Source organism: Podarcis liolepis (assembly GCF_965112155.1).
Source record: "Podarcis liolepis genome assembly, chromosome: 5".
Classification (NCBI taxonomy): domain Eukaryota; kingdom Metazoa; phylum Chordata; class Lepidosauria; order Squamata; family Lacertidae; genus Podarcis; species Podarcis liolepis.
In genome coordinates, this window is record NC_139556.1 from 53,561,734 (window position 1) to 53,586,136 (window position 24,403).

At 42.1% G+C, this 24,403-nt stretch overlaps 1 protein-coding gene across 3 annotated transcripts in view; it reads right to left on the bottom strand.

The window, feature by feature from the left end:
- Positions 1-2,532: 2,532 nt before the first annotated feature.
- LOC310707690 (uncharacterized protein) overlaps positions 2,533-24,403 on the bottom strand; it is a 71,519-nt gene continuing 49,648 nt past the window's right edge. Inside the window, exons 1-3 of one of the 3 annotated variants that reach the window (XR_014526647.1) lie at positions 7,854-9,125; positions 6,178-7,227; positions 4,868-5,934 (exon numbers count right to left, since the gene is read on the bottom strand). Coding sequence is in view for 1 of the 3 variants with exons in the window: in XM_083505040.1 (XP_083361166.1) it covers positions 7,118-7,227 (110 nt within the window). In the remaining 2 variants the exon portion in view is untranslated. Of the gene's footprint in view, positions 5,935-6,177; positions 9,126-24,403 lie in introns of those variants that run through there. The other 2 variants (XR_014526646.1, XM_083505040.1) reach the window with 2 other exon arrangements.

The following is a 24,403-nucleotide window of genomic DNA, read 5'->3' on the forward strand; positions in this document are numbered from 1 at the left end:
TTTCCCCCTCTCACTGGCAGTAAAAATACAATGGTTATAAATTAAATATCAATTGTTGCCCTTTCATGAATCCCCAAACCAGCCACCTCACTCTGCCTACTGGAAATAATGGTAACTGAAGTATATTGTGAGGGGAAATATCACAACAGCAATCGGAAAACATGTTGTATATTAAAACTAGTATAGAACCGAAGCATTTATTTTATTTTATTTTATTTTATTGTTTATTTGTTTGTTTGTTTGTTTGTTTGGAGGTTTGTACCCCATTCTTCAGCCAAAACGGCTCAGAGAGTGGCTTACATACAAGCAATTAGAACAACAACAACAACAACAATCTTTATTACAGTCCAAAGACCCAACAAATCGTTACAAAGCAATACACAATTCATACAGCCTACCTCCAGGTTAAACAAGCATTTTGTTCAGAATATAGGGATCATTGGTTCTTGCAACCACCGATAAAAACTTTGCCACTGCTAATGTTCTAGCATTTGTCCGGTCTTCCAATAGGAACCTAACATAGTGAGCCTCTGATTTTCCTGGGAAAGGTACCAGCAAGGGTAGTATCAGTTCAGCCCTGGCTTGCTCATATTTTGCACAGTGTAACAAAATATGTTTTATGGAATCGATGTCTTGAGCACACGAGCAAAGTCTGTCCTGGTAGGGAACTCCTCTCAACCTGCCATCCAACACTGCAGAAGGAAAACAAGACAGCCCCTGCCCGCAGGCTTACAATATAAAGAAACATGGCACACAAGGGGAAAGAGACATTGTTGAAATGTATTGTTTGGGGAAATTGCTTGCAAAAGGGGAAACTTATGGCCAAAATAGACAACCAACTCATCTAGTAGAAAGGCTGTATTTCTACCATGAATTTGCTCAGGGGTCTATACTGATGCAAATGTTGTTTGAGGTTTGCCTGCCATAGATTTATCACGTATCCTAAACGTTTTTTGGGGGGAAGGGGCCATGAAGCTCACTGGGTGACCTTGGGCCAGTCACGTACCTCACAGGGTTGTTGTGAGGATAAAATGGGGAGAGCTATGTAAGCCACCTTCAGTTCTATGAAGGAAAGGTGTACATTTGGTATTGTTTTCCAAGGTATCCAAGTTGGGAATGATTTATAAAGTTATTCTGGAGATTACAGTATGGGTAGACTATTTAACCACTTAGACCAGCAAATTTTGGAATAAAAGCATTTCTGTTTGGTCTGTGTACTTCATTTTTCTAATCTTTCCTGCATCTTGTATGCTTCTGCGGTTAGATCTGGGTAGAATATTGTAATAGCTATAGAATCTAATTTCAGTTTGGGAATGTAACATTACTCCAAACAGCAATGTATGCATGACAAGATTTGAGCAAAAGCAAAAAGGGAGGAACTGCATGTGAATATTTCCAAACATTTGCAGAATTTGATTTTACTAGAGCAGAACATATTTTTGTCATGTCTGCCAATATTTATTAATTTGATTCCATCCAGGCATTTGTATCTCAAAATAATGCAAACAGAAGCAGTCCATTTATAATATAGCTATACCGGTTTTCTTTTTTCTAGTTTACCCCTCACAGATCTACAGATACCAGCAAACCACAGTGCCTAGAATTCTTTGAGGGAAATAATGTGATTTAAAGGTATAGTGCCTACAGTTTGCTAGCTTTGTTCACATCTGGTCTTCCTTAGCTTCTTCTGTTTATATTTTAAGAGAATCCTTTGGAGGAGTCTTTATTTGAGGACAAGCACCACTGGTTGAATCTGGCATGGCTGAATCATTTTTCCTCTCTGCTTAGAATGTTATTTATTGATTTTCTTATATATATCGTGCTCCAAATAGGTATTTCGAAGGCAGTGTTCATATAAAATAATAAATACTTAAGAAAACGGCAAAGAATCATGGAAGCTAGTTCTCCACCACCAACCTACAATTTCCTGCACTCTTAACAAACTACAGTTCTTGGGATCCTTTGGGGCAAGTCGGGTGCTTTGAATGTAGGGTTGCCATATTCCAAAGAGCAAAAAACAGGGCACATTTGTAGGTGGGCCAGGGAGAGGTGGGGAGGAAGTAATAGTGTGTATGCAGGTGTATTGAAATATTTAATAATAGTGATGAAAAATGAAAATGACATACCCTCACATTTTGTGAGGAAAATTCGGGGCTTCCATCGCTCGCCCCTTCCCTGGCGCTGAGCCCTTCCTCGCCTGCCAGCCTGTCCCCTCCTTCCCTCCCCTCTCTTACCTTTGCTGTCTTCGGCCTCCTGCTCACAAGATACTGAATCTCCAGACGATGCCAGGCTGAGCAGTCCCAGAAAGACCGTGCCAGGCCTGGTGGCTGCTGGAAATAACACAAAGCCTAGAGCGGCCCCAGGAAGGTTGTGCCAGGTCTGACAGCCGCCAGAAACCACACAAAGCCTGGCACGGCCTCCAGAACCAACACAAGGCCTAGAGTGGCCCCCAGAATGCCGCATGAGGCCTCACCACCACGAGTCCTAGAGTGGCCCTAGTAATAATGGTTAATATAATTGCAAAATATTAAACATCTGCCCAGATGGTGATTTTACCTTTGGAAAAGAGGACATGTTCAGGGAAATCTGGACGTATGTGAGTTGGTTATGCTTTCAATGTATGGTGTGGATTTGCCCTTTAAAAATAGAAAAAATGCATCCAGTTTGGAGCCTGCTAGATGCAGTGTTCAGTTGCTATCACACCTAAACTACAACCCCCAGTGGCTGTGTTTCTATGCTTAGCTACTCAAGGAGGCCAGCAAGGCTATTGTGCAACTCTAATATCCTAACAGGAGAACCTTTGCGTGCTGTAAATCATGTTGCAAGCCAGACCCTCTGATCGCCTGTATGTTCAGAAGCTGTCACTAAGGTGGCAGGAGACCAAGCAGATGACCTTGAATTAATGAATCTAGACAGAGTGAGATGGATGGAGGAACACAGCTAGTTGCTTAGATGGTCCCAGTTGCACACGTACTATCACATGTGGGATAGATTAAGCCTGCAGTGGCGAAGAGTCTTTTGGTAACTTGCTTGAGATAAGGCGAGTGATGGATGAACTTCAAGAATGTTTGAAGATTATGTGTATGTTATGTGTACACACACACAATCTTCACTAGCTAGGCAAATTTAGAAACGCCACTGAGGTTTATCCCAGTGGTCTGATGCTCTTGGATGTGGAAATGTGAAACATAACTTGTGCAAGAACATGGATTGTTCTGTGTCTGCTGCCCATTGGGACAAAGACAAAACACATGAGTCTTATCCAGGCAATCAGTGACACATTTTATCCTTGCCGGGAAAGTCTACAAGTCCCATTTCAAAGGCAATAGCGCAACATCCGGTGTATGTTAAGGATGGGCAGAATTGCAACATAGTGAAAACAACAAAGCACCTTAATTTATTATAAGCTTTCCTGACATATCATCCACGTCAACAGATACATGGAAATGCCTTGTGCTGAGTCAGATGGTCATTGGTTTATCTAGCTCAGCTTTATCTAAATTCTTTCCTAGCCGTATTGAGAGATGTCATGAATTGAAATCGGGGCCTTCTTTGCATTTACCCTGACTTTGCAGATATATTTCAGCTTGCGCGCACACACACACACGAGAAAATGTTATAAACAGTGGGATAAAATAGAAAGAGAGTGCAACAAATACAATCTGAATTAATTAAATTAAATTATGAAAAATAAGCAAAAATAAGCCTAGTGACCATTCACAACATCAGCCATGATACTTCTTGTTAATGATTGGACCACAGACTTTTTTAAAAAAGGTTGTGGATCATCCTTCCTTGGAGGTTTTAAAGCAGAGGTTGGATGGCCATCTGCCATGAATGCTTTAGTTGAGATTCCTGCATTGAAGGGGCTAGACTAGATGAACCTCAGGGACCCTTCCAATTCTACAATTCTATCATTCTTCCTAGCGCGTAGTATGAGGAGCGAGCAAGCTCCAATGGCAAGAATGACAAGAGATGTGCAACAGGGCCACAACACCAATGGGCAATGAGAGAGGAGTGAGTCGTTGTTTTTATATGCAATGTTTTTATATGCAATGGCAGCAGCAAGAATATTATTGGCACAAAAATGGAAGCAAGAAGAATTACCGACGAAAGAAGAATGGCAAATGAAATTAATGGACTATGCAGAATTAGATAAATTAACAGAAAGGATTCGAAACCTACAGGATCAGAGATTCTTAGAAGACTGGAGTAAATATTTGAACTATTTGAAAAGCAACTGTAATAAACAGATTATGCTAGTAGGATTGCAAGAAGTTCTGTAAGGAGGACTATTTGAAACACTGCAAGAAAGACTGTGATGAGAATTATTAAAAGTAATAGAGAAATTAAGAAATGCAGAACAAGCGATAAAGAACGGAAAATCTTCAGAAGTCTAAAATATTGTATAAGATAAGAAGTTATCATTTCCAACAATCATTTAACATATGTTAAAAAAACCAATAAAAATGTATTAAAAAGAGAGAGAGTAGTGAGTAGGGTTGAGGTAAATGGGTTGAGAGGCAAAGTTCCTCTCTATGTAAGCTATTTCTGGGGCCCTCGTTTGAGTAGCACAGCACAAGGGAATCAAAATAAGCGGATACTGTTCTCCAGAGCAAAATAGGGCTTCATGTGGAGCAGGTCCAGGCAGAGTGATAGTGGAATGACTCCAGAGTAGTGTAGTAGGACTGAGGATAGGATGGAATAGGATGACAGGTCAAGACAAATCCCTCCTTTTATGTGTTATTCCAATTGGTTTTTCAGCCTGGGGATGGGGGATCAGACAAAGGAGGTTTTGTTCAGCTGTTACTTCCTTCTGGCAGGAGGGGGTGGCTATCAGTTAGTTAGTTAGTTAGTTAGTTATTCATTCATTCATTCATTCATTCATACACACACACTTACAAATATATATACATTTAAAATACAAAATGCCTTAAAATATGTATTTCAGTTTACTTGGGTGCTTTGTTTCATTTGGGGATAAAGTAGCAAGCCTTCTTTTTACATAAAAAAGTATCTTATTAAGTAACAATTGAATAGAGATCCTGCGTGGTACAAGTTAATCATATTTTGCTACTTTTGTAGAAAATGCTAAAGAAAATACCATCAACACATGACAGCAAAGGTTGTGTGAACTTTTGAAATTTCATTTAGGTTTTGTGAACAGGATCAGGACAGAAGTTAATTACTCATTTAATACACCTTTGTGCGATGTGGAGAAGTTAAATAGACATTTGTGTGCAGGTAAACAAACCACCATTTATTTTCTGTCCTTTGCAGAACAAAGGCAGCTGCTTTGTGCCAAGTCAGACCTTTGGTCCATGTTACTTTGTGCTCTGCAGAAAGGCGGCTCTCAGCTCTACAGAGTGTTAGACAGGGACCTTTCTCCGTCGTACCTGGAGATGGCAGGACCTGAGCCTAGGAGGAGACCTTCTGTATGCAAAACATGGGTTCTCCTACTGAACTATTGCCCTGCTATGCCACATGTTGTTGTGATCTTGTGTGTTCCCACCACAAAAGCAGAAAGCAGAGATATAGGTGCAGAAGCAAGAACTAAGGCAGCAGCAGAAACAGTGTCCCTGGAAACTCGATTGCTACCTTCCAATCCTCACAATACCCTCACATTGCATGAAAGGCACCAGAAGGAGATTAGCTCATGGGGACCGCAACACCCACAGTCACCTTCCTGCCTCATTCTGTCATGCAGCCCCGAAAATGTACAATTGTTCTGCTCTCCATACATCTACAAATTTTGAATCTTAAACTGGTTCAGAAAAAGTCGCTGGTTATTTTTTTCTCTACTTTTTAAATCAGAGTTATATAATTAGCAATGAGCAGCATGTTAGTTGCTCCTTGGTCTTGAGCTTGCAATGTCACTTTCCCTTTTTGCAATGAGGTGGTAGTGGTGAGAGATTCCTTTACTTAAATTTCCTTCTACAGTGGTACCTCAGGTTAAGTATTTAATTCATTCCAGAGGGCCATACTTAACCTGAAACTGTTCTTAACCTGAAGCACCACTTTAGCTAATGGGGCCTCCTGCTGCTGCCACACTGCCGGAGCACGATTTCTGTTCTCATCCTGAAGCAAAGTTCTTAACCTGAAGCACTATTTCTGGGTTAGCGGAGTCTGTAACCTGAAGCGTATGTAACCTGAAGCGTATGTAACCCGAGGTACCACTGTCTTATATTCTGTTTTCAGTTTTGAATAGCAAAATGACACTTTTTTATTAGGAAAAGAAACAAATGGAAAATCAGTAACTTAAATCCTTACAGTAATAGGGACACTGGAGACATTAAAAGTGGCTATTCAAGTGGCATTCATCACACATCACCTTAGCCAAGACCAACAGGAAGAAATAAAATGAGCTGAAATGTGTATATTAGGAAATATGTTCTCTAACATTGAGGTGAATTTTCATAAGGCTTTTTTTATTGCACTTCACTGCAAAAATGTGGAGAACTGAATTTAAGATTGGAAAAAGGAGAAACACAGAGAAACCTAAACTGACAGTTTCCTCCCTAGGTTAGGGTAAGATCCCCCCCCCCAAGCTGCCCCTGGAGTGCCACACTTCATTATCAGAACCACCACATGCCAATGGGCCATCTTCACTGATGGTTCTTTTGTCAGGCATACTGGGAGGTAGGCCACAGTGGCGTACATGCAGCAGAGTGGCATTGTAGCACAATTTTCTATGGCTCCTCAGCCAACCTTCTGCTGACTGTAGTACTGCGCCCTAATAAAGTATTGAATTTTGCTGTCTGATCAAATTGCTTCTTTTGCTGGAGAGAGAGAAAAACATGCCTTTCTTTCTTCAGAGAGTCTTTTCAAAGCCTTGTTTTATGTGAATAAAAATGGCAAAAGTCTGAAATTTAGGAAGAAAAATGGCATCTCAAAATGAGCCAGTACATTAAGAGATAATGGTTGCCTTCCTCCTTCCACATAAAACCTCAAAACTGAAGGAAAGAGGTCATAATAAGTTCAGAGCATCATTGTTCTCCTTCCAGAGGTTTTATCTAAGGAGCCAGGCATTCTGCAGAAGTCACCCGAAAGATTATCGACGATGAGTGTTAATGACATGAATGTGACAGTATCAAACCTTTAATTTATGAGGCGCCTCCTAACATGAAGACAAAGGAATGGCCCGACCTATGACAGTCTGTGCTTTGAAAATGAATCGTGTATTCAGATTTTCAGATATCATAGCTTGCAGAGGAAATTCAGTTTGCACTGTAGCATAAGCGAAAACAAGGAGGGGAAAGTAAATTAATTTCCTTTTCATTACGGTTAAACTTCCACAATATTACACAGAACACAACAGAAAAATCCACAATTATTTTCAAGTATTTTTTTTAAAAAAATCATGGTCTGATCTAGCAAACAGGTTTATGCACGGACATCTCTAGATAAATGGGGAACTGCCTAAACAAAGGGCAGCTGCTTGTACAGTTCCATTTCCTGGTCCATGATTGCAATGTACTTGACAGACTCTGGTTGCTTCTGACAGTAGGCATACGTGACTGGGGCCACCAAAATACAACCAGTTGTATTCAGACTTAACTGTGCTTAGAGCAGATCCTTGACCAATTCAAGTCCCATTGAACAGGATCTGTGCTAAGCATACGGTAACTAAATAAAATGTGGATCAAACCCAACATTTTAATTTGCATCTGATCCAAGCGCAGAAGTGAATTCTGTCAACTTATTTATACCTGGATGCTTTCATAAGCAGAGGAATGCCTCCCCACCCTGATCAATTTACACTGAAGCCAGGAGTGGCAGCACATTGCTTTTGTCAATGTTTGGAAGCTGTTACAGGCTGGAAAAGGGTAGACATATGGGGTGGATGGTATTACCTGCTCTTGATCGGGTTACACTCTCTCTGAAGGAGTGGGTACATAGCTTGGGGGTCCTTCTGGTTCCCTTGCTGTCCCTTGAGGTTCAGATGGCCTGAGTTCCATGAAGTGCCTTTAACCAGACCCAGCTGTGCCCCTGTCTGATAACCTCTAGCTTAGATTACTGCAACACGTTATACATGGAGCTGCCTCTGAAGATGGTTTGGAAACTTCAGTTGATGCAGAATTTGGTGCTCAGGTTTCCTGTGGGCTTTCGTTTTGTTTGCTGGTTTTCACTGTATGCTTTTGATTCTCATATTAGCTGCCTTAGACTGTGCAAAGAAAGGTGGGACAGGAATATTTTATATAAGTAAATAAATAAGTCCTGGTGGCTAGTAGCCCTTCCAATTTTGGGTTGGAATGCTTAGATTACTTGTTTTATATGGGCTCATGCCTCTTTCTCTAAAAGAACAGGAAGACAGTTTAGGGGCTTATCCTTCACATGATGACAAGGAGTACCATTGCCACTTTCAGCTGCAACGCCATGGCAAGAAAAGTCAACCTGTCAACCATTTAACATAGCTGTTGCTGGCAAATGAAGGCATCAGAGGCCCTTTCCAAGATATTGGCAATTCTCTGCTGAATTCTGATATGCTACACCTCTTGCTTATTCTTCTCTGCTTTGTACACTTCAAGCATTCTTTCATATTGCCAATTTGCCCTCTTACACACTCATTGTTTTGAATAGTAGGTTCATACCTGGCTGTTGCTATAACATAATTGGTTGGTTTATAGGCATAACCATGTGCATATTCATGAAGCTAGTTGTGATATTAACCTTCAGCCTGTGGACTCTATCTTTCACTCTGTGCATTGATTTTTGCACAGGCTTGCAATGGCTGAGTTTCCCCATTCTTTTTTGAGTTTCTGCATTGTTGCTTCTGTAGAGAATCTGGCTGTGGGCTGGGGATCTTTCATAATGCATGTCCCAGACAGATTATCACTAAAATGCCTTCCCATTCCAACTTTCTCCATCCAATCCCATCTCTAAGAATTGCTTACTAAAGACTGTTTACTAACTCTTTGCTGCATTAGTTCCCAGTTCCCTGGCTGATTGTAATGACTCTTTTAGACTGTGGTAGAAACTGTCTGCTTGCTTGTCTGTCTGTCTGTCTCTGTTTATTGCATAATATACTTACTGTACTTAAACACACTCCCCAACTCTAGACATCCTTTCTCTGTGTGTCCCTAGCTGACACAACTCTGTGACACTGAAATTGCTCAAGCTTATTATCTCCACATTCCTCAGTTGTGAGTGTTAATAGCAGGCAGGGCTTTGTTCTACTATGCAGAAATACACAAATCTTGCAATAACACCTGCCTGTTTTTCAGTTGATTTGACCTCTCCTATTTCAATTTTTTTTAAAAAAAAGCTTAGCTCCATTGCCATACAATTAGCAATTTAAAAAATGCATGAATTAACATGTTCAAATACTCAACACCCAAATCTGAATGACTTTTGATTAGATTAGAATCTTGGTCATGTATTCTAGTCTAAAGGAAATATTCTGTGGAAAATAAAATGACAGGAGACAACTCTTCAAACCTATATAGCATTCAGGGTATGAGTGGTAGGATATGGCCAACTAGAAATGCAATTATGAAATAAAAACTGAAAGGCAAAGTGATTATATTATATGAACAAAAGGATGCCTGAAGTACTCTGAGTTAACTAATCCGTGTTGACTGATCTCAGTGACAGAGCCTAATGTCTGAAGTAGTGGTTCTTATCCGTATTAGAGATTGTAACAAAGGAATGAGAGTACATTCATTAGAGATTAATTAATCAGAAATCACAGAACGTGTCTTTTTGAATGCCTTTGAGCAATTCGCCCAAATTCCCAGAAGAATTGAAGTGAACCTACTCTTCAAGGCATAGCTACACAGTGATTTGGAAAGAGGGCATGAAGTGGCTTTTATCTGAAGAGAGATACTAAGTGGATGTAACTGATTTGGCCACAGTGGCACACACCTCAGTTACATCACATTTGGATCATTGTAACATGCTCTATGGTGGACTGCCTTTGAAAAGTACTCAGAAACTTCAACTGGCTCAAAAAGCTGCAACCTGATTGCTGACCAGGGCTGGTTATAGGGATCAAATGACTCTCTTACTAGAACAGCTCCACTGACTGCTGGTCTGTTTGTGGGCACAATTCAAAATGCTGGTTATGACCTATAAAGCCCCATGTGGCTTCGGTCTAGGCTATCTCAAAGACCATATTTTTTCTTATGAATCTGCCCAGGTTTTAAGATGTTTTGGGGAGGTCCTTATCTCTGTCCTGCCACCGTCATAGGCACACTTGGTAGGGATGAAGGACAGGGGTTTCTCAATGGCTGCTCCTAGATTTTGGAACTCCCTCCGTAGAGAAGTTAGACTGGCTCCCACCTTGTTATCCTTCTGCTGGCAGGTTTGATCCAACAGGCTTTCGGAAGCTGACTGCTTTTATTGAGGGGGCTGGTGCTGTGCTGTTTTTGTTGTGATTGTCTATGTGTTTTATAGATAGATATAGTTTTAATTCTATAAATGTTTAATTGTTTTTTAATTATTGAGATTTTCTAGGTTTTTAGTTGTTCTTATTCATGTGACCCAGATCATATTGTTAAAACTAAGCAACATCCTTTTTAATACCGTATTTTTCGCCCTATAAGACGCACTTTCCCCCCTCCAGAAATGAAGGGGAAATGTGTGTGCGTCTTATGGGGCAAATGCAGGCTCCTTGGCTTCAGCGATAGCAATGTGAAGCCTCCGAAGCCTGCGCTCCGGAGGCTTTGCATTGCTTCCACTGAAGCCAGGAGAGTCTGCTCTTTGAGGCTGGCGGTGGGGGAAAGCAGCGCTTCCCCCATGGCCAGCCCCAGAGGATGGGGGGCAGCGGGAAGGCATGCGATGCCTTCCCGCTACTCTCCAACCCTCGTGTGGGCTTTTGCGGGAGATGGGGGAATTCCCCCAACCTCCCGCAAAAGCAGGCAAAAGCTGCACGCTCTTTAAAGGGGCTCCGCGGCTTCTGCTGGCTTTTCTAGGAGGTGGGGGAATTCCCCCACCTCCTAGAAAAGCCCGCAGGAGCCGCACACCCTTTGAAGAGTGCGCCGCTCTTGGGGGCTTTTCCCCAAGGAGGGAGAAGGGACTGACTGGCCATTTCAGTCCCTTTTCCCTCCTGGTCGAAAAGCCCGTAGGAGTCGCGCACGGCTCCTGTGGGCTTTTGCGGGAGGTGGGGGAATTCCGCCACCTCCCGCAAAAGCAGGGAGAAGGTCTTGGAGTAGCGCACAGGCTGCGTGCAGCCTGTCCGCTGCTCCCAGAGCTTGTGGGGGGGGATCATATTTTTTTCCTTGATTTCCCCCCCTGAAAACTAGGTGCGTCCTATGGGCCGGTGCGTCCAATAGGGTGAAAAATACGGTAATTTTGGTTAGCCTGGTTGAATAATCATAGTGGGAGAAGGATTGACATGTAAAGATGTTCAAAAGCAAAGGGAGAATTGGGAGGCGGGGTGGAAAATGGAATGGTTCTGATTGTTAGGCAGATGCTCTGCAGCCACTCAATTCTGAAATGACTTCCAGATATTATAGCAGCTGTCAAACTGATCACAGGATCCATTAATCCTGTAATCCTGGTGAATCCTGGAATTTGGCTGCATCAGAAGCAGAAAGCAGAAGAACTGGGATTAAAACGCAGGAGGGGGCTCAATGGCAGAAGATCTGCTTTGCATGCAGAAGGTCTCAGATCCAATCCCAAAAATCTTCAGTAGGGCTAGGAGAGACCCATGTCTGAAACCCTGAAGAGCTTGTGTCAGTCAATATAGACAAAACCATGCTACACAGTCCATGCCAGAAGTCCATCTAACCCTCTCTTTTAGACTTGGGTACCCAAAGATGCAACTGGGATATCTTGTTATGCCTAACACACAACTGCAGCTACATGTTTATTCATGTGGGAAAAAGAATGCATTTTTCTTGTGTCTAGGATAATGACCCCCACCTATTCTGCTGTTGGATGCTCTGGGAAGATCATTTGGGGTTCATGGGGATGATGACTTCTAGCCTGCTCTGGGAATTCAAGTCCTTATTTATAGCTCACTTTTAACAGTAGATTGCATATTCTGTGCTACACACTACATATGAGAGCTAGTGTGGGTGAAGTGTTGAGGTTGTGAGAACTGTGTGAGCTCATTTAAAGACTGAAATAAGTTGTTAAAGGAAGCTGCATTTTCAGATTCAGCAGAGATGCACATTAATAAGAAGTAATGGTCATTTCCACATGCTGCTGAGGTTCTTAGCCCAGAGAGCACTATGAGAGAACTTGCAGGGTAGCTTCACATACAACTGTTGAAGTTTGTGTGTGTAAAAACATGACGATCGTCTCCATGGAGGGAGAAAAGTAGCAGGACACTGACATTTGTGAAGTGGGATGCAAATGTTTATTTTGCAAGAAGTACCTAGGTCAGGAAACTGATTTGCACAATCCAAGTCCTCGTGCTAAAATAAACAGTTGCAGCACACTTTGCAAATGATGGGGTGTGTATTTTTCATGGAGTTATAGCTATGTTGGGGGGGGAATGTGTGTGAAGTAGTCCTTAGGTAAACTGGTTTCTAGAGAATCAAATCAAGAGTGAGAATAGTAAACTTGTTGACTAGCCTTGATCATTTCACAATAAAGATATGGTTCTTTATAAAATTCGTAAAGTACTACACTCTTTTGGTTTTGCTAAATCAGTTGGTGCTCACCTGAACTTTTTCATGGAATAATAAGTCTTGAAAGAAGCCATTTCCATTTACCTTACCGCTGCAGCAGTACCTGTTTATCTACTTGCACTGGTATGCTTTCAAACTGCTGGGTTGGCAGGAGCTGGGACAAAGCAACAGGAGCTTATCCCATCATGTGGACTTGCCGACCTTTTGATTGGCAAGCCCAAGAGGCTCCAGTGCTTTATGCCACAGCACCACCCATGTTCCTCCTCTGGAATGCACATCATTGGTTCAGGGGTTTGTGATTATGGAGAATCCAGATGACTGTGCTGACAAACTGTTGCATTCCAGTGTTTCCCCGATGTTCTTTTTAGAGATGCAGCATGCCACGAGCTATTTCACTTCAAATGCAATTGTAATACTAGTGTGTCCAGTGTAGACAGGCACAGTACTGATGGGAGACATACCTTTTCAAAAGCAGATCCAGTTTATTCACCCCCTCCTCCCAACACACACTGATGTGCTTCCTAAATACTCTCTTCTTTGATCTGTTTATAGAATTTTATTGTAGAAATTTATTTACTTTCAGTATTTATCTATCACCCAGTAACAAAACATTTTCTGGGCATTTATGGGTGATAAAGTTTGCCAAAACAGACGTGACAGAGCTGATTCTATGACTGAATCTCTCTAAGAAGCCTAACAACAGCAATAACAACAATAACAACCACCACACCACCTTAAATGCTCTTAAATACAACCAGGGAAAATGGAGGGGGGTGATTAGAGCAGTGACACTAGGGAAGGTGGGAAAAATCCACTCCCCTCTTTGCTGTTTTCTAGAATCCCCACCAGTGTGGGGGCGCAGGAGGGGGGAATGCAGGTAACATGTATTGGCTCTGCATTTTAGCAGCTTCAGGGGGGGTCTAATAGATTTAGAAGCAGAAAATTGTAAAATGGGGAAAGGTTAGCACCTTTTCGCCAGCACCACTGTTCCAATCACAAACAGAGGCTTGCAGGACTGCTGCTTCTATGAACAGAAACAGGCACACACACAAAGAGTGAGAAAGATCCCACATAACATCTGTTTCAGCCCTTAGTGACATTTCATAGATTGGAAGACCAGTTAGGTGGAGGGCAGTCTCATCTCCAGGCTGATAAACAGGTCATTTGTAGTTCTTCTGATGTTGCTCTTTGTTCGCTTGGAGGGATATCCTCCAGCTTTGGCAGTTTCTGTGATCAAAGTCGTGCTCTTTCTCTTTCTCCTTTTCAGTTCAATCTCTCTGGCTTTGTTGGGCACCAAGGGGTTATTGAATTAGGTAACCGACTCTGCTGCTGTTACTGTGGCTGTTTCTTTTGGAGGGATAGGCAGAGGTCATCTGTTTTAACAAAACCATATTGATTTCTTGTGTAAGGCAATCATAACAATCCTGCCGTTAGGTCTTAAAAGAGCCACATGATTATTTACACAAAGGCAAGTGTGCTTACTTCCTCCTTAGCCCTTTAAGATTTGGCAGCTTCTGAATGCAAAGCAGTGAGGCATGCTAACAGTCATTCTATTGGGAGAAAGTGCTTAACACCATTTGGGCAGATCACATTACTATATTTTTTTGACACGCTCAAAGAGAGGCATTCACTAACCTATGGCTTTTTCAGAGTGAAACTGAAATAATTCTGTGTGTGTGTGTGTGTGTGTGTGTGTGTGTGTGTGTGTGTGGTGGGACTGCGTGAATGAATTTCATATCATTTCACTTGCTGATGTGGCTATGGCAGAACTATTTTTAGCTGCCTAATCCTTCCAGCAGAACATGTCTTCTCCTTTCTGATTAGTACAAAGCTGGCTGCTAGTCAAACGACAATTACATCCCAACCCATCACCTACCACAGGCCAACAAACAAGACGCCAAGTTATTTTAACAGTTTCATCCCAGCTCACCTTTTTAATGATTTTGAACTGAACCACAGCAGTGCCCTGAACCTCTTAGAGATGACCAAGATATGACCAAGTCATCTACAGTCATTCAGGCACTGGTCTGGCAAAGGTAGCACCTTCTCCATGAGAAGACAATGGTGGGATGTCTTTTAACCTGCTTAAATTTAAAGATTTTTACACATGAACAATGAGTGGTAAAGGGTGGGTGAGTCTTTGAGATTCAAGAAACAAATAAGAGGGTAATTGTTGAAATTAGAAACAAATTCCTTTCACATTGTATTTGCAAATCTGTGCTGATAAAAGTGTGCTTATTTAGTGCCATTTGGAGGATCTGGTGAAATATTAGAGCCAAATTAAGCCTCCATCAAGATTGTGCAATAAAAACTCAGCAAAGGATTTGTTTGTGTCTGTGTCAGGGCTCCTATCCATGCAATTTGATATATTACTAGAGAGAGAGAGGAAGTCAACACATTCAACCAGATAGGAAATTACAATAAATTAGGAAAGGGTGCAGAACAAAGCCACATTGCACACTAGCTCCTTAGAAGTTATTAATAAAAACTGAGCTTCTAATTAGGCAGAGAGAGAGAGAGAGAATATAAAGAATTTGGCCTTTGAATCTTAAAACACTGCTGTTCCCGATGAAAGAGAGCGCTAGCAACAAAAATAGCACATGCTGCTGGAAACGAACGGTTGACTGGATTGCATGTCCTGGACAACACAAAGACCAGGTTGGCAGCATTTTCAGATCTATGTGTGTGGCTTGGCTAGTTGAAGTTACCACTCACTGATGACTTTTGCAGGTACTGCCCCCGCACAGTTTATGAATGGCGGCCCAAATAGGGGTGCATTTTCCATTCATCTCAGAGCTCTCTGGTCCTGGCATGCTCTGGAAACAAGCCTCTCTATGCTACCATCTGGAGCAAAGCAATTCGATATTTTCAAAGCTTCTTATCTAAACAGAAGTGAATTAGCGTGTCTAAAACTCCAGAAATTATCATTCTGAATGGTATAGTTGACATGTGAGAATTATATTTCATTCCTTAGAATGCTTTATATTTCTCATGTGGCATTGAGTAAGTTAATTAACTTAACCCATGACTTGGTTTAGTCCTTCTGTAAAATGGAAATAGTCAATAGCTACCTCTGTTATGACAATCCATTCCACTGTTATGAAAATCCATTCCACTAATAACTAATGAATGCTTCTATAAATAAGCTCTATGGAAGTACCTAACTAGATCACGTCACTGGAGAACAACTGCATGGACTGACTTCTAGTGGCTACTGAAATTCAAGCCAATATTATGACATCAAAATCCTAACTTTAGATACCTTAATTTATTGTGTGCATGGATTATCTGTGAGAAGAATATTTTCCTGTGATAAATCTTGCATCAATACAGTGATTTGGACTAGAACAGTAACTGTCATAAGTTTAAGGCCTTAAAAAACAAGCTCTAATCCAGGAGTAAGTAATGTTGGTATCCTCCACGTGTTATTGGATTACTGAACAACTCTCATAATCCTTGAATGCTAGCCGTGCTGGGTGGGGGGCACTGCATCCCCCCCCATGCACCAAACATATGAAACAAGAGAAAAGGGTGGTGGGGCAACTAGATCAGATGGCAACCTTTTTATGAGTCTCTGTCCACCAGTTAAATCAATGCATTAGATGATATCCTTCCAGTATGCAACAGTTCATAAACTTCAAGCAGGGCATGTCTCATAAATGTAAATAGATTTTAAATCAGGGGTAGGAAACCTAAGGCCCAGGGGCCAGATATGGCCCAATTGCCTTCTTAATCCGGCCCGCGGGCATGTTTTTAAATGAGAAGAATGTGTCCTTTTATTTGAAATGCATCTCTGGGTTATTTGTGGGGCCTGCCTGGTGTTTTTACATAAGTAGAATATGTGCTTTTATTTAAAATGCATCTCTGGGTTATTTGTGGGGCATAGGTATTCGTTCATTCCCCGCCCCCCAAATATAGTCCGGCCCACCACGTGGTCTGAGGGACGGTGGACCGGCCCATGGTTAAAAAAGGTTGCTGACCCATTTTAAATGTTTGAAATATAGGATCTTGCATAGGCGCCGACTCCATGGGGCCTGAGGGGGCCCGAGCCCCCTCAAAAATTCATTTGGGGGGGCTCTGCCCCTCAAATAATCTCGGGCGCCCCTCCAGCATAGCGCCATCGCCGCCCCTCCCCCAGCCCAAAATGCACAGGGTCGCGCTGCATGCCTCCTGCCCTCCCTCCCGAGCAAAAGCTCCACCCAATTTCCTTCGGAGCTGATTAATAGGCGCAGCACGCTCTCCCCTATTTGCTCACGAGGAGGCGGCGCCACTTTATCTGCATATTCATGAGCTTATTTATTATTCATGAGCTTTCGTGGGCTCCCCCAATATTTTTTAAAAGTCGGCGCCCCTGGGATCTTGTGAGGAAGGTTTGAAGGAACTGGACATTGTTCTCACCCAAAAGGGAGAGCACATAATAACAGTGCTTGAATAGATCCCAAGACTGCTATAAATAGGACAACCAATGAGAGTACGCCAAGAGATAATGAGTTTAAACAGGAGGGCGGGGGAATAGTCTGAGCATCGGGAGGTGATTTCTAACACTAAACATAGCTGAATAGTAGAATAAACTCATAGTACACAGTGAATCTTGAGTATCTGACATTTTTCAAAAAAGATTTGATAAATATCTATTAAAGATCCTTTGGGTATTACTTTGGAGGAGAATGGACGGGATGACCTATTAAGGTCAACATGTCTGTGCTGCTGCGATCATAGGATGTGATTTATTTCTTTGTTCCTTTGCTCCTTTGGTTACCCAAACTGCTCAGCACAAGTGTGTGTGATATTTGTGATCTTTTGACTACAGCTCCCATTCTTAATCCACGTCTGGTTTGCTTCAAATAAATATCCATCATGGATGTTTGGACTCGCTGCCTTGCAATATTTCAGTTGCCCTGTAACTCTTCCCTTTGCATGCTCTTTCGATCCTTAAGAACACACTGTACTGGGAGAATAATCCAGAATAAAGCGCTCGCCAGTACTCTTCCCATTGTTTTCCTGTGCACATGGAGACCACATGTCTGTTGGAATCTATATGTTTGCTTTTTCTAATACTATGTTAAATGAAAACTGTATCAGCAGCACACATCGCACAGTGTATGACTTTTATTAAATAACTGTTGTTAAAAACGTCACCCCCTCTTCTGACTTACCCAAGCATTTATCAGAACAGGAGCAAGGGGCTAATACTATGTATTAGTATCTATTACTATGTAATACTAGTAATACATATTAGTATGTATTATTCTGAGTATACCTGCATAGGGAAGGGCTGCAAACCATCTTAAGTCCAAAAGTGCCAGTTTAAGCAGTTTGTGGATTGCATGGTAGAGGCAACATAGCTGGGTCCAAGTGCAGTACTAGAGCTTTGACTTTAGTAGTGTTGTTGTCCTATAGTAAACTATCCTTGCACCATTTGCCTTGAAGTACCATCATCAAGGGACACGGGTGGCGCTGTGGTCTACACCACAGAGCCTAGGGCTTGCTGATTAGAAGGTCAGCAGTTTGAATCCCCGCGACGGGGTGAGCTCCCATTGTTTGGTCCCTGCTCCTGCTCCAGCAGTTCGAAAGCACGTCAAAGTACAAGTAGACAAATAGGTACCGCTCCAGCGGGAAGGTAAACGGCATTTCCGTGCACTGCTCTGGTTCGCCAGAGCCACATGCTGGCCACATGACCCGGAAGCTGTACGCTGGCTCCCTCGGCCAATAAAGTGAGATGAGCGCCGCAACCCCAGAGTCGTCTGCGACTGGACCTAATGGTCAGGGGTCCCTTTACCTTTACCTTACCATCATCAAAACAAAGATATTAGGGGTGGCATTCAACTAAATAAATGCACAACTGGAATGACATCTGCTTGTGCAACAGGACTGCTTGCCCTCCTCCTGCCATCCCCAAATCTGCTGTGTGGAGAAGTCAAGAGGGCAAAAAAGTCCATTGTGCTGTCGGAACTTTTCAGGACCGATCCTAGTAAGAATTTAGCATCTTATGCTAGCACCTTCCATGTGAACTGCACAAGAATCATTCAAAGCCTTCCCGTCAATAAATGCTTTGTCCTTTCTACATCCCTAGTTAGCATATGGTATGCCTTGCACTGATGTGGCTATAGATATGTTTCGGGTTCAAGGTGACATTGTAGGGTGTTCGCCCATTCTCAATCGCAGAATAGTGCTGTACTTCATCTGGCAATGGTTACATCATGATGATGAGTATTTATATAGGCTTGAATCCTGAGTTGTCATTTTATGACTAGAATAGCTCCTTCTGTTCACAGAGGGGGCTCCAATTGGGAGGGGGTCCACTGACATAGGTAGAAGAAGGTGACCTTTGCCAACTCTTTCTTCCCCCTGCAGCCTCCTGTGTCACCTTCTACATTGTTCTGGAGGTCTCCAAACCAGGAAGGAGGGGAATGTTGTTTAAAATAAGTTTATACATGGAAATAGGCAATTCTGACCTGCCCTATCTGCATTGGACTGCCTCTCACATTGTGTGCTTATCTCCAAACTGCTTGTGTGTTCCTTTTTCTTTTTGTAAAAAAGCCCAACCATATGCAAAAATATGTGTATTAAGCATATAGAAGGGTCAAGCCCTATGTGGGACTATATTTAAGAATTTAAAGAGAGTCCTGCTGGATCAGGCCCATGACCCACATAGCTGAGCATCCTGTTTTCACAGTGGCCAACCAGATGCCTATGGGAAGCCAAAAGCAGGACACATAATTTTATAAATATTCATACCCATGCAAGCATGTTTATATGCTTTGTTGTATGTCTGTGCTTTTGCACTGGTTACTTTAGGATACCTGGAATGTACCGTAAATGCATGTAATATTTGCACATGCGATATGCATGCAATATGTGAGAATTCCTCATATTTTTAGTAGATCAAGAAAAGAAAAATATGCTTCTTTTTGAGATGAAGGAAAGAGATGGAAATTTGAAAAAATAAATAAAAGTCCATGTGGATGAACTTGCCATTGAGATTTTCAGAAAATTCCATCCTTACCCCCAATCCTCCAGACCAGGATTTCAGGATAAAAGGTGATCAGATACAGGACTTTCCAATGATGCTGGAAAATTGGTATCAATGTGGTAAACAAACATTTGGTATTTATTATATAAAGCAATTTGAAGCCAGGCTGGGGCCATATGTTTATAGAAGCAGATTTCCATGTGGGTATTCCTTGCTGGACCGGAAGCTGTGCACACAAACAGGTGCCATGGGTACAATTCTCCAGTCTGATAATCAGAGAAGCACCAATTGGCTGCTCAGTGGGTAGAAGCCAGAATGATTATTTCCCACTGCTCTCCATAGCTTGCCAAACAGCTGCTCAGTGAAACTGCTACTTCGCAAACAGTTCTATGCAGGCACCTAAGTAGACCAGTGGCATTATATTCTTCATCTTTTATTTGATCAGTGGGTTATTCAAGTTTTGTTTGGCTAAAAAAAATGGTCCCCTCAATTAATAGGGTAGCATTTTTCATTTAAAACTGAAATGTAAGTAAGTAGGTACAAAGCTATGGGTGGCAGCCACCTTCTTAGAGGAAACTTTTCCTCCCTTTATTTTATGTGATGGAGGCCACTTGCAAGATGCAGCTTCCTGTGGTACGTGAGCATCACCCGGAAAGAAAGAAAGGATGCCTTTCCCCTACTTCTGGACTCTTGTTTTCATAGTTTTTGCAAACTCTGAGTGTAATTGTATACACACGAACCTGAAATCAGCGAGGTTTACTTTTGAGTAGGCACCCATAAGTTGATGCTGTTAACTGATTAGTCAAAACAATTAACAGCCTAAATTGTTTGACTGACAGCCATAACATTTCTTTACTTAGTAATCTGGGTGCTAAATTCTACCTCCTTGGGATCTAGATCTACTTGGAGAATTGTAAACACCCCAGTATTTAAACAATTCTCCATCACACTGTAAGACAGCAAGACGCATATTTTTATTTCAGTGACAACTGACCTGGCTTCACCTTGGAGGCTGTTTCCTACGGGGATCTTGATCTGCTACTGGTGGGAGGAGAAATATTAACTGCAGACAAATAAATCAGGAGGAGGATGCAAACTGTCACCCTAATTTCAAAGAAATGTTGCAAGACCTTCATACTTTCTGATGCAATTTATAACATGGTCCTGCATGGAAATTAGTTTTCTATTGTTTTATGCTCTACACCCCCACCCAGATAATGTTTGATATCAGAGCTATGAAATCAGGGTTGGAGCTGTAATGCTAGATGGATATTGAAAACTTGTTCCTTGTCAGGACTATTGTTCTGATTAAGAATCCCATCTAGGGTGTTTTAAAAAAGAGAAGACCACAAAGAGATTCACAAAGAATTTGGGCCAGTTGGAGAGAACATGAGGCTCAACTATTTCAAGCCTCAGTAGGAACCCCCAACCCCTGCTCAATATGCAGCAATTCCATTAACAAGCTGAGAATTGGCTAATAGCCAATCCATGTATAAAAGGTCACTATTAGAATGGAGATGGGAAGTTGCTTCTTTGAAAAGACTCCCATACCCCACTCAGCCCTGCATGCAGAAAGCCTTTTCATCAAGTAGAAGATTAGGCTATAAACCATCTCCCTGACTTGGATGAAGGTCTGTAACATAATTTTCATGCAGAAATCCTCAGGTTCAATCCCTGGTATCTTTAGGTAGGGCTGATTAAAAACTTTGCCTGAAAGACTGGAGAGTTGCCGCTAGTCCGAGTAGACAACAAGAAGTTAGATGGCATAAGGCAATTCTCTATGTTCCTATTCTCTATACAGAGAAGTTTTGGTGTGCATGTGTGCTTTCCAAGAGACTACATGCGCATCCTGTGTTGGTATCAGAGGGATGTACCTTGCTCCCTCCCCACACATCTGAATTTGCTCTTAAGGAAGGTGCGATTATACAGTGTGGAGCAGTGACATAAAAGAAGAAAAATAAGCAAGGAACCCTATACCAGGCGGAATGACTGTAGGAGAGAAACCATTTTGGTATAAGTAATTGAGTCGGCACGGGAAAGAGAGCAAGCTTGTGTGCAAGGTGAAACACTTCTCACTGTTGCTCATGTGCAGATACATTATCTCAGGAAATTAATTTACCCTGCCCACAAAACTGTTTGTGGATCTTTCTGCGACAGAAAAAGTACAAAAGGTTTTGATTTAGAGAAGTGTAAAGTTACTTTCATTTAAAATCCTAGAATTGTAGAGTTGGTCGGGACCGCAAGTGTCATCGAGTCCAACCCCCTGCAAGGCAGGAATATTTTGCCCAACATGAGGTTCAAACCCACAATCAGCTTCCTGCTTCTGGTGATCTCTCCCCCTTGCATCCACTGAAAAGCCACATCCCATGTGACGTGTGATGCTGCCATGGGATCACAAACCAGATGAGCACATGTGCAGCCACATCAGCATCTTTGAATCAATGCTTCAGCAGAAGATGTGGCCATCAAGAGATGAATCCTAAACCGCCTACACCTCTCTCAGCATCTCAGCAGCTTTGCTGACTATCTATATACCATTCTACCTACCTATACTGTCCTCAAAGAATTAGTCTGATTAATACTCTTACTCAGTATGAGTATTAGACATACTCAGAAATGAGACAAAAGCACTCTTTGCAACTCAAACACTCTACTTTTTTTATTCTATCACATATTCTGTAGGCAGTTATATTTTTAATTTATGCATCAAAGTCTGCTTTATATGCACAGTGCTTCTTGCCATGAATAAAAGCATGTGTGGCAACAGGGTAATTTCACTTATCTCAGATTACGATCTACAGATATCATGGCAGCCAAAAGCACCCTCACATCTGCTTTTAGCTGGTGCAGTATCCATAGATACCAAGGTCAATCTGTAAGAGTAGCGGGGAGCATCACAGATTCAAAAAAAAACAAAAAACAAAAAAACAAACCACTTTGTGCATATCATGAACATGTGATTCCAACCTGACAAGACAAACTCCGGGACAAAATTTTGGTACACATGAAGCTCTGTTCATGGCATTGTGTCAGGAGGGCCAGCTCACACTGAACACTGAAGCACACTATCCAAAGCAACTAACGATCATGGTATTATAACACCGGACCGTGTGGATCGGTGTGCCATCCCTAAATCTGTCAAAATGAATCTTAATGACTTCACTTAAAGATATATTGCTGCATCACCACCGACAAATATTTTGGGGCTTTACTGCTATCAGTAAAATCCACTCAGCTCCCAAAGCCTACTTTTCCTGTATGGTAACATTCCATTATTAAATGGGGGTGATGGTGGGAAGCGGGAGGGATACACTGCTATAACTGAAAAGAAGCCATACCCATGCCAAAAAGCAGGGCCCATAATATATTGTTGGCCCACATATCCAATGCTACTTAATGCTAAGTACAGTATGTTCCTATTAAAAAGGAATAACTGATGCAGGTAGGGCTCCTAAGAGCAAGAGCAGGACAATGCAATAAATAGAAAACAGAATCTATTGTAAGAGATGGGCAGCACACTTTATGTCCCTCATGGCAATTAGACTAACAACACAATACTGTGCGCGTTGACTCAGAACTAAGAACCATTAACTTCAGTGGGACTTGTGCCTTGGGAAGCAAGCTTTGATTAGCTGTACTTAGTTCCCATTGAAATCAATTGGTCAAGTCATGACTAAGTTACCCTACTGATTTCAATGGGATCTAAGGGACACGGGTGGTGCTGTGGGTTAAACCACAGAGCCTAGGACTTGCCGATCAGAAGGTCGGCGGCTCGAATCCCCGCAACGGGGTGAGCTCCCATTGCTCGGTCCCTGCTCCTGCCAACCTAGCAGTTTGAAAGCACACCAGTGCAAGTAGATAAATAGGTACCACTCCGGCGGGAAGGTAAACGGCATTTCCGTGCGCTGCTCTGGTTCACCAGAAGCGGCTTAGTCATGCTGGCCACATGACCCGGAAACTGTACGCCGGTTCCCTCGGCCAGTAAAACGAGATGAGCGCCGCAACCCCAGAGTCGGCCACGACTGGACCTAATAGTCAGGGGTCCCTTTACCTTTAAGCTAGCTTAGTCCAGACCTAAGCCAACATTTTCCTCTAATAAAAGCAGGTTCTCTCTTTAGTAATCTTTTGAATGAAATACACTGCACAAAATGCTTTTTAAAAAAATCTGCAGCTTTGTATCCATAAGGTTTATGATCTCTATCCCAACCTGCACTTTGACACAGAATTCCATCCAAAACCAAATGCAGAGAGCAATTAGTTAAAAGGAGCAACCATTTCCTTTATTTCAACAGGATTGCTTCATCGCCTTGCACTCCGTATTGATCATCAATATCCCAAACCTAATTAGTTCAGATCATGGATATAAGATTGCCTCAAGTAGGGTTGATCAACAGGGTTAATACTGGATTTTGTCTGGTGGAGGTTTTTCTGTGCCCTTAACGGCAGTGTGGCTAGCACATATTGAGCTTGCAGGAAAGCCCCCACTTTTGATTTTCTGCCTGTTGTGCTGTTAACGGCACAGGAGCCCGACTATAAAAAGGTAGCAACTCTAGCTGCTAACATCCCACAAGCTGGGAACTGAACTGACCAAGACTGTTGAATTTCCCCAAGAGCAAATCATATAAAACAATTCAAAATGATCATCAAACACAGCAACAACAATCCCGTTAACGACTTCAGCATTCACTGCATGGATGAATGTAGTTTGAAGTTCTGATAAATTTCCTTTTCCTGATTGCTTTGTATCATCAAGAGATCACAGTAAGCAACACTATCTAATTATCACCAGCTTCTCCATTTAAGAAATGACAATGCTGACAAGGTTCCCGCAGGAACACATTAAGAATCTACC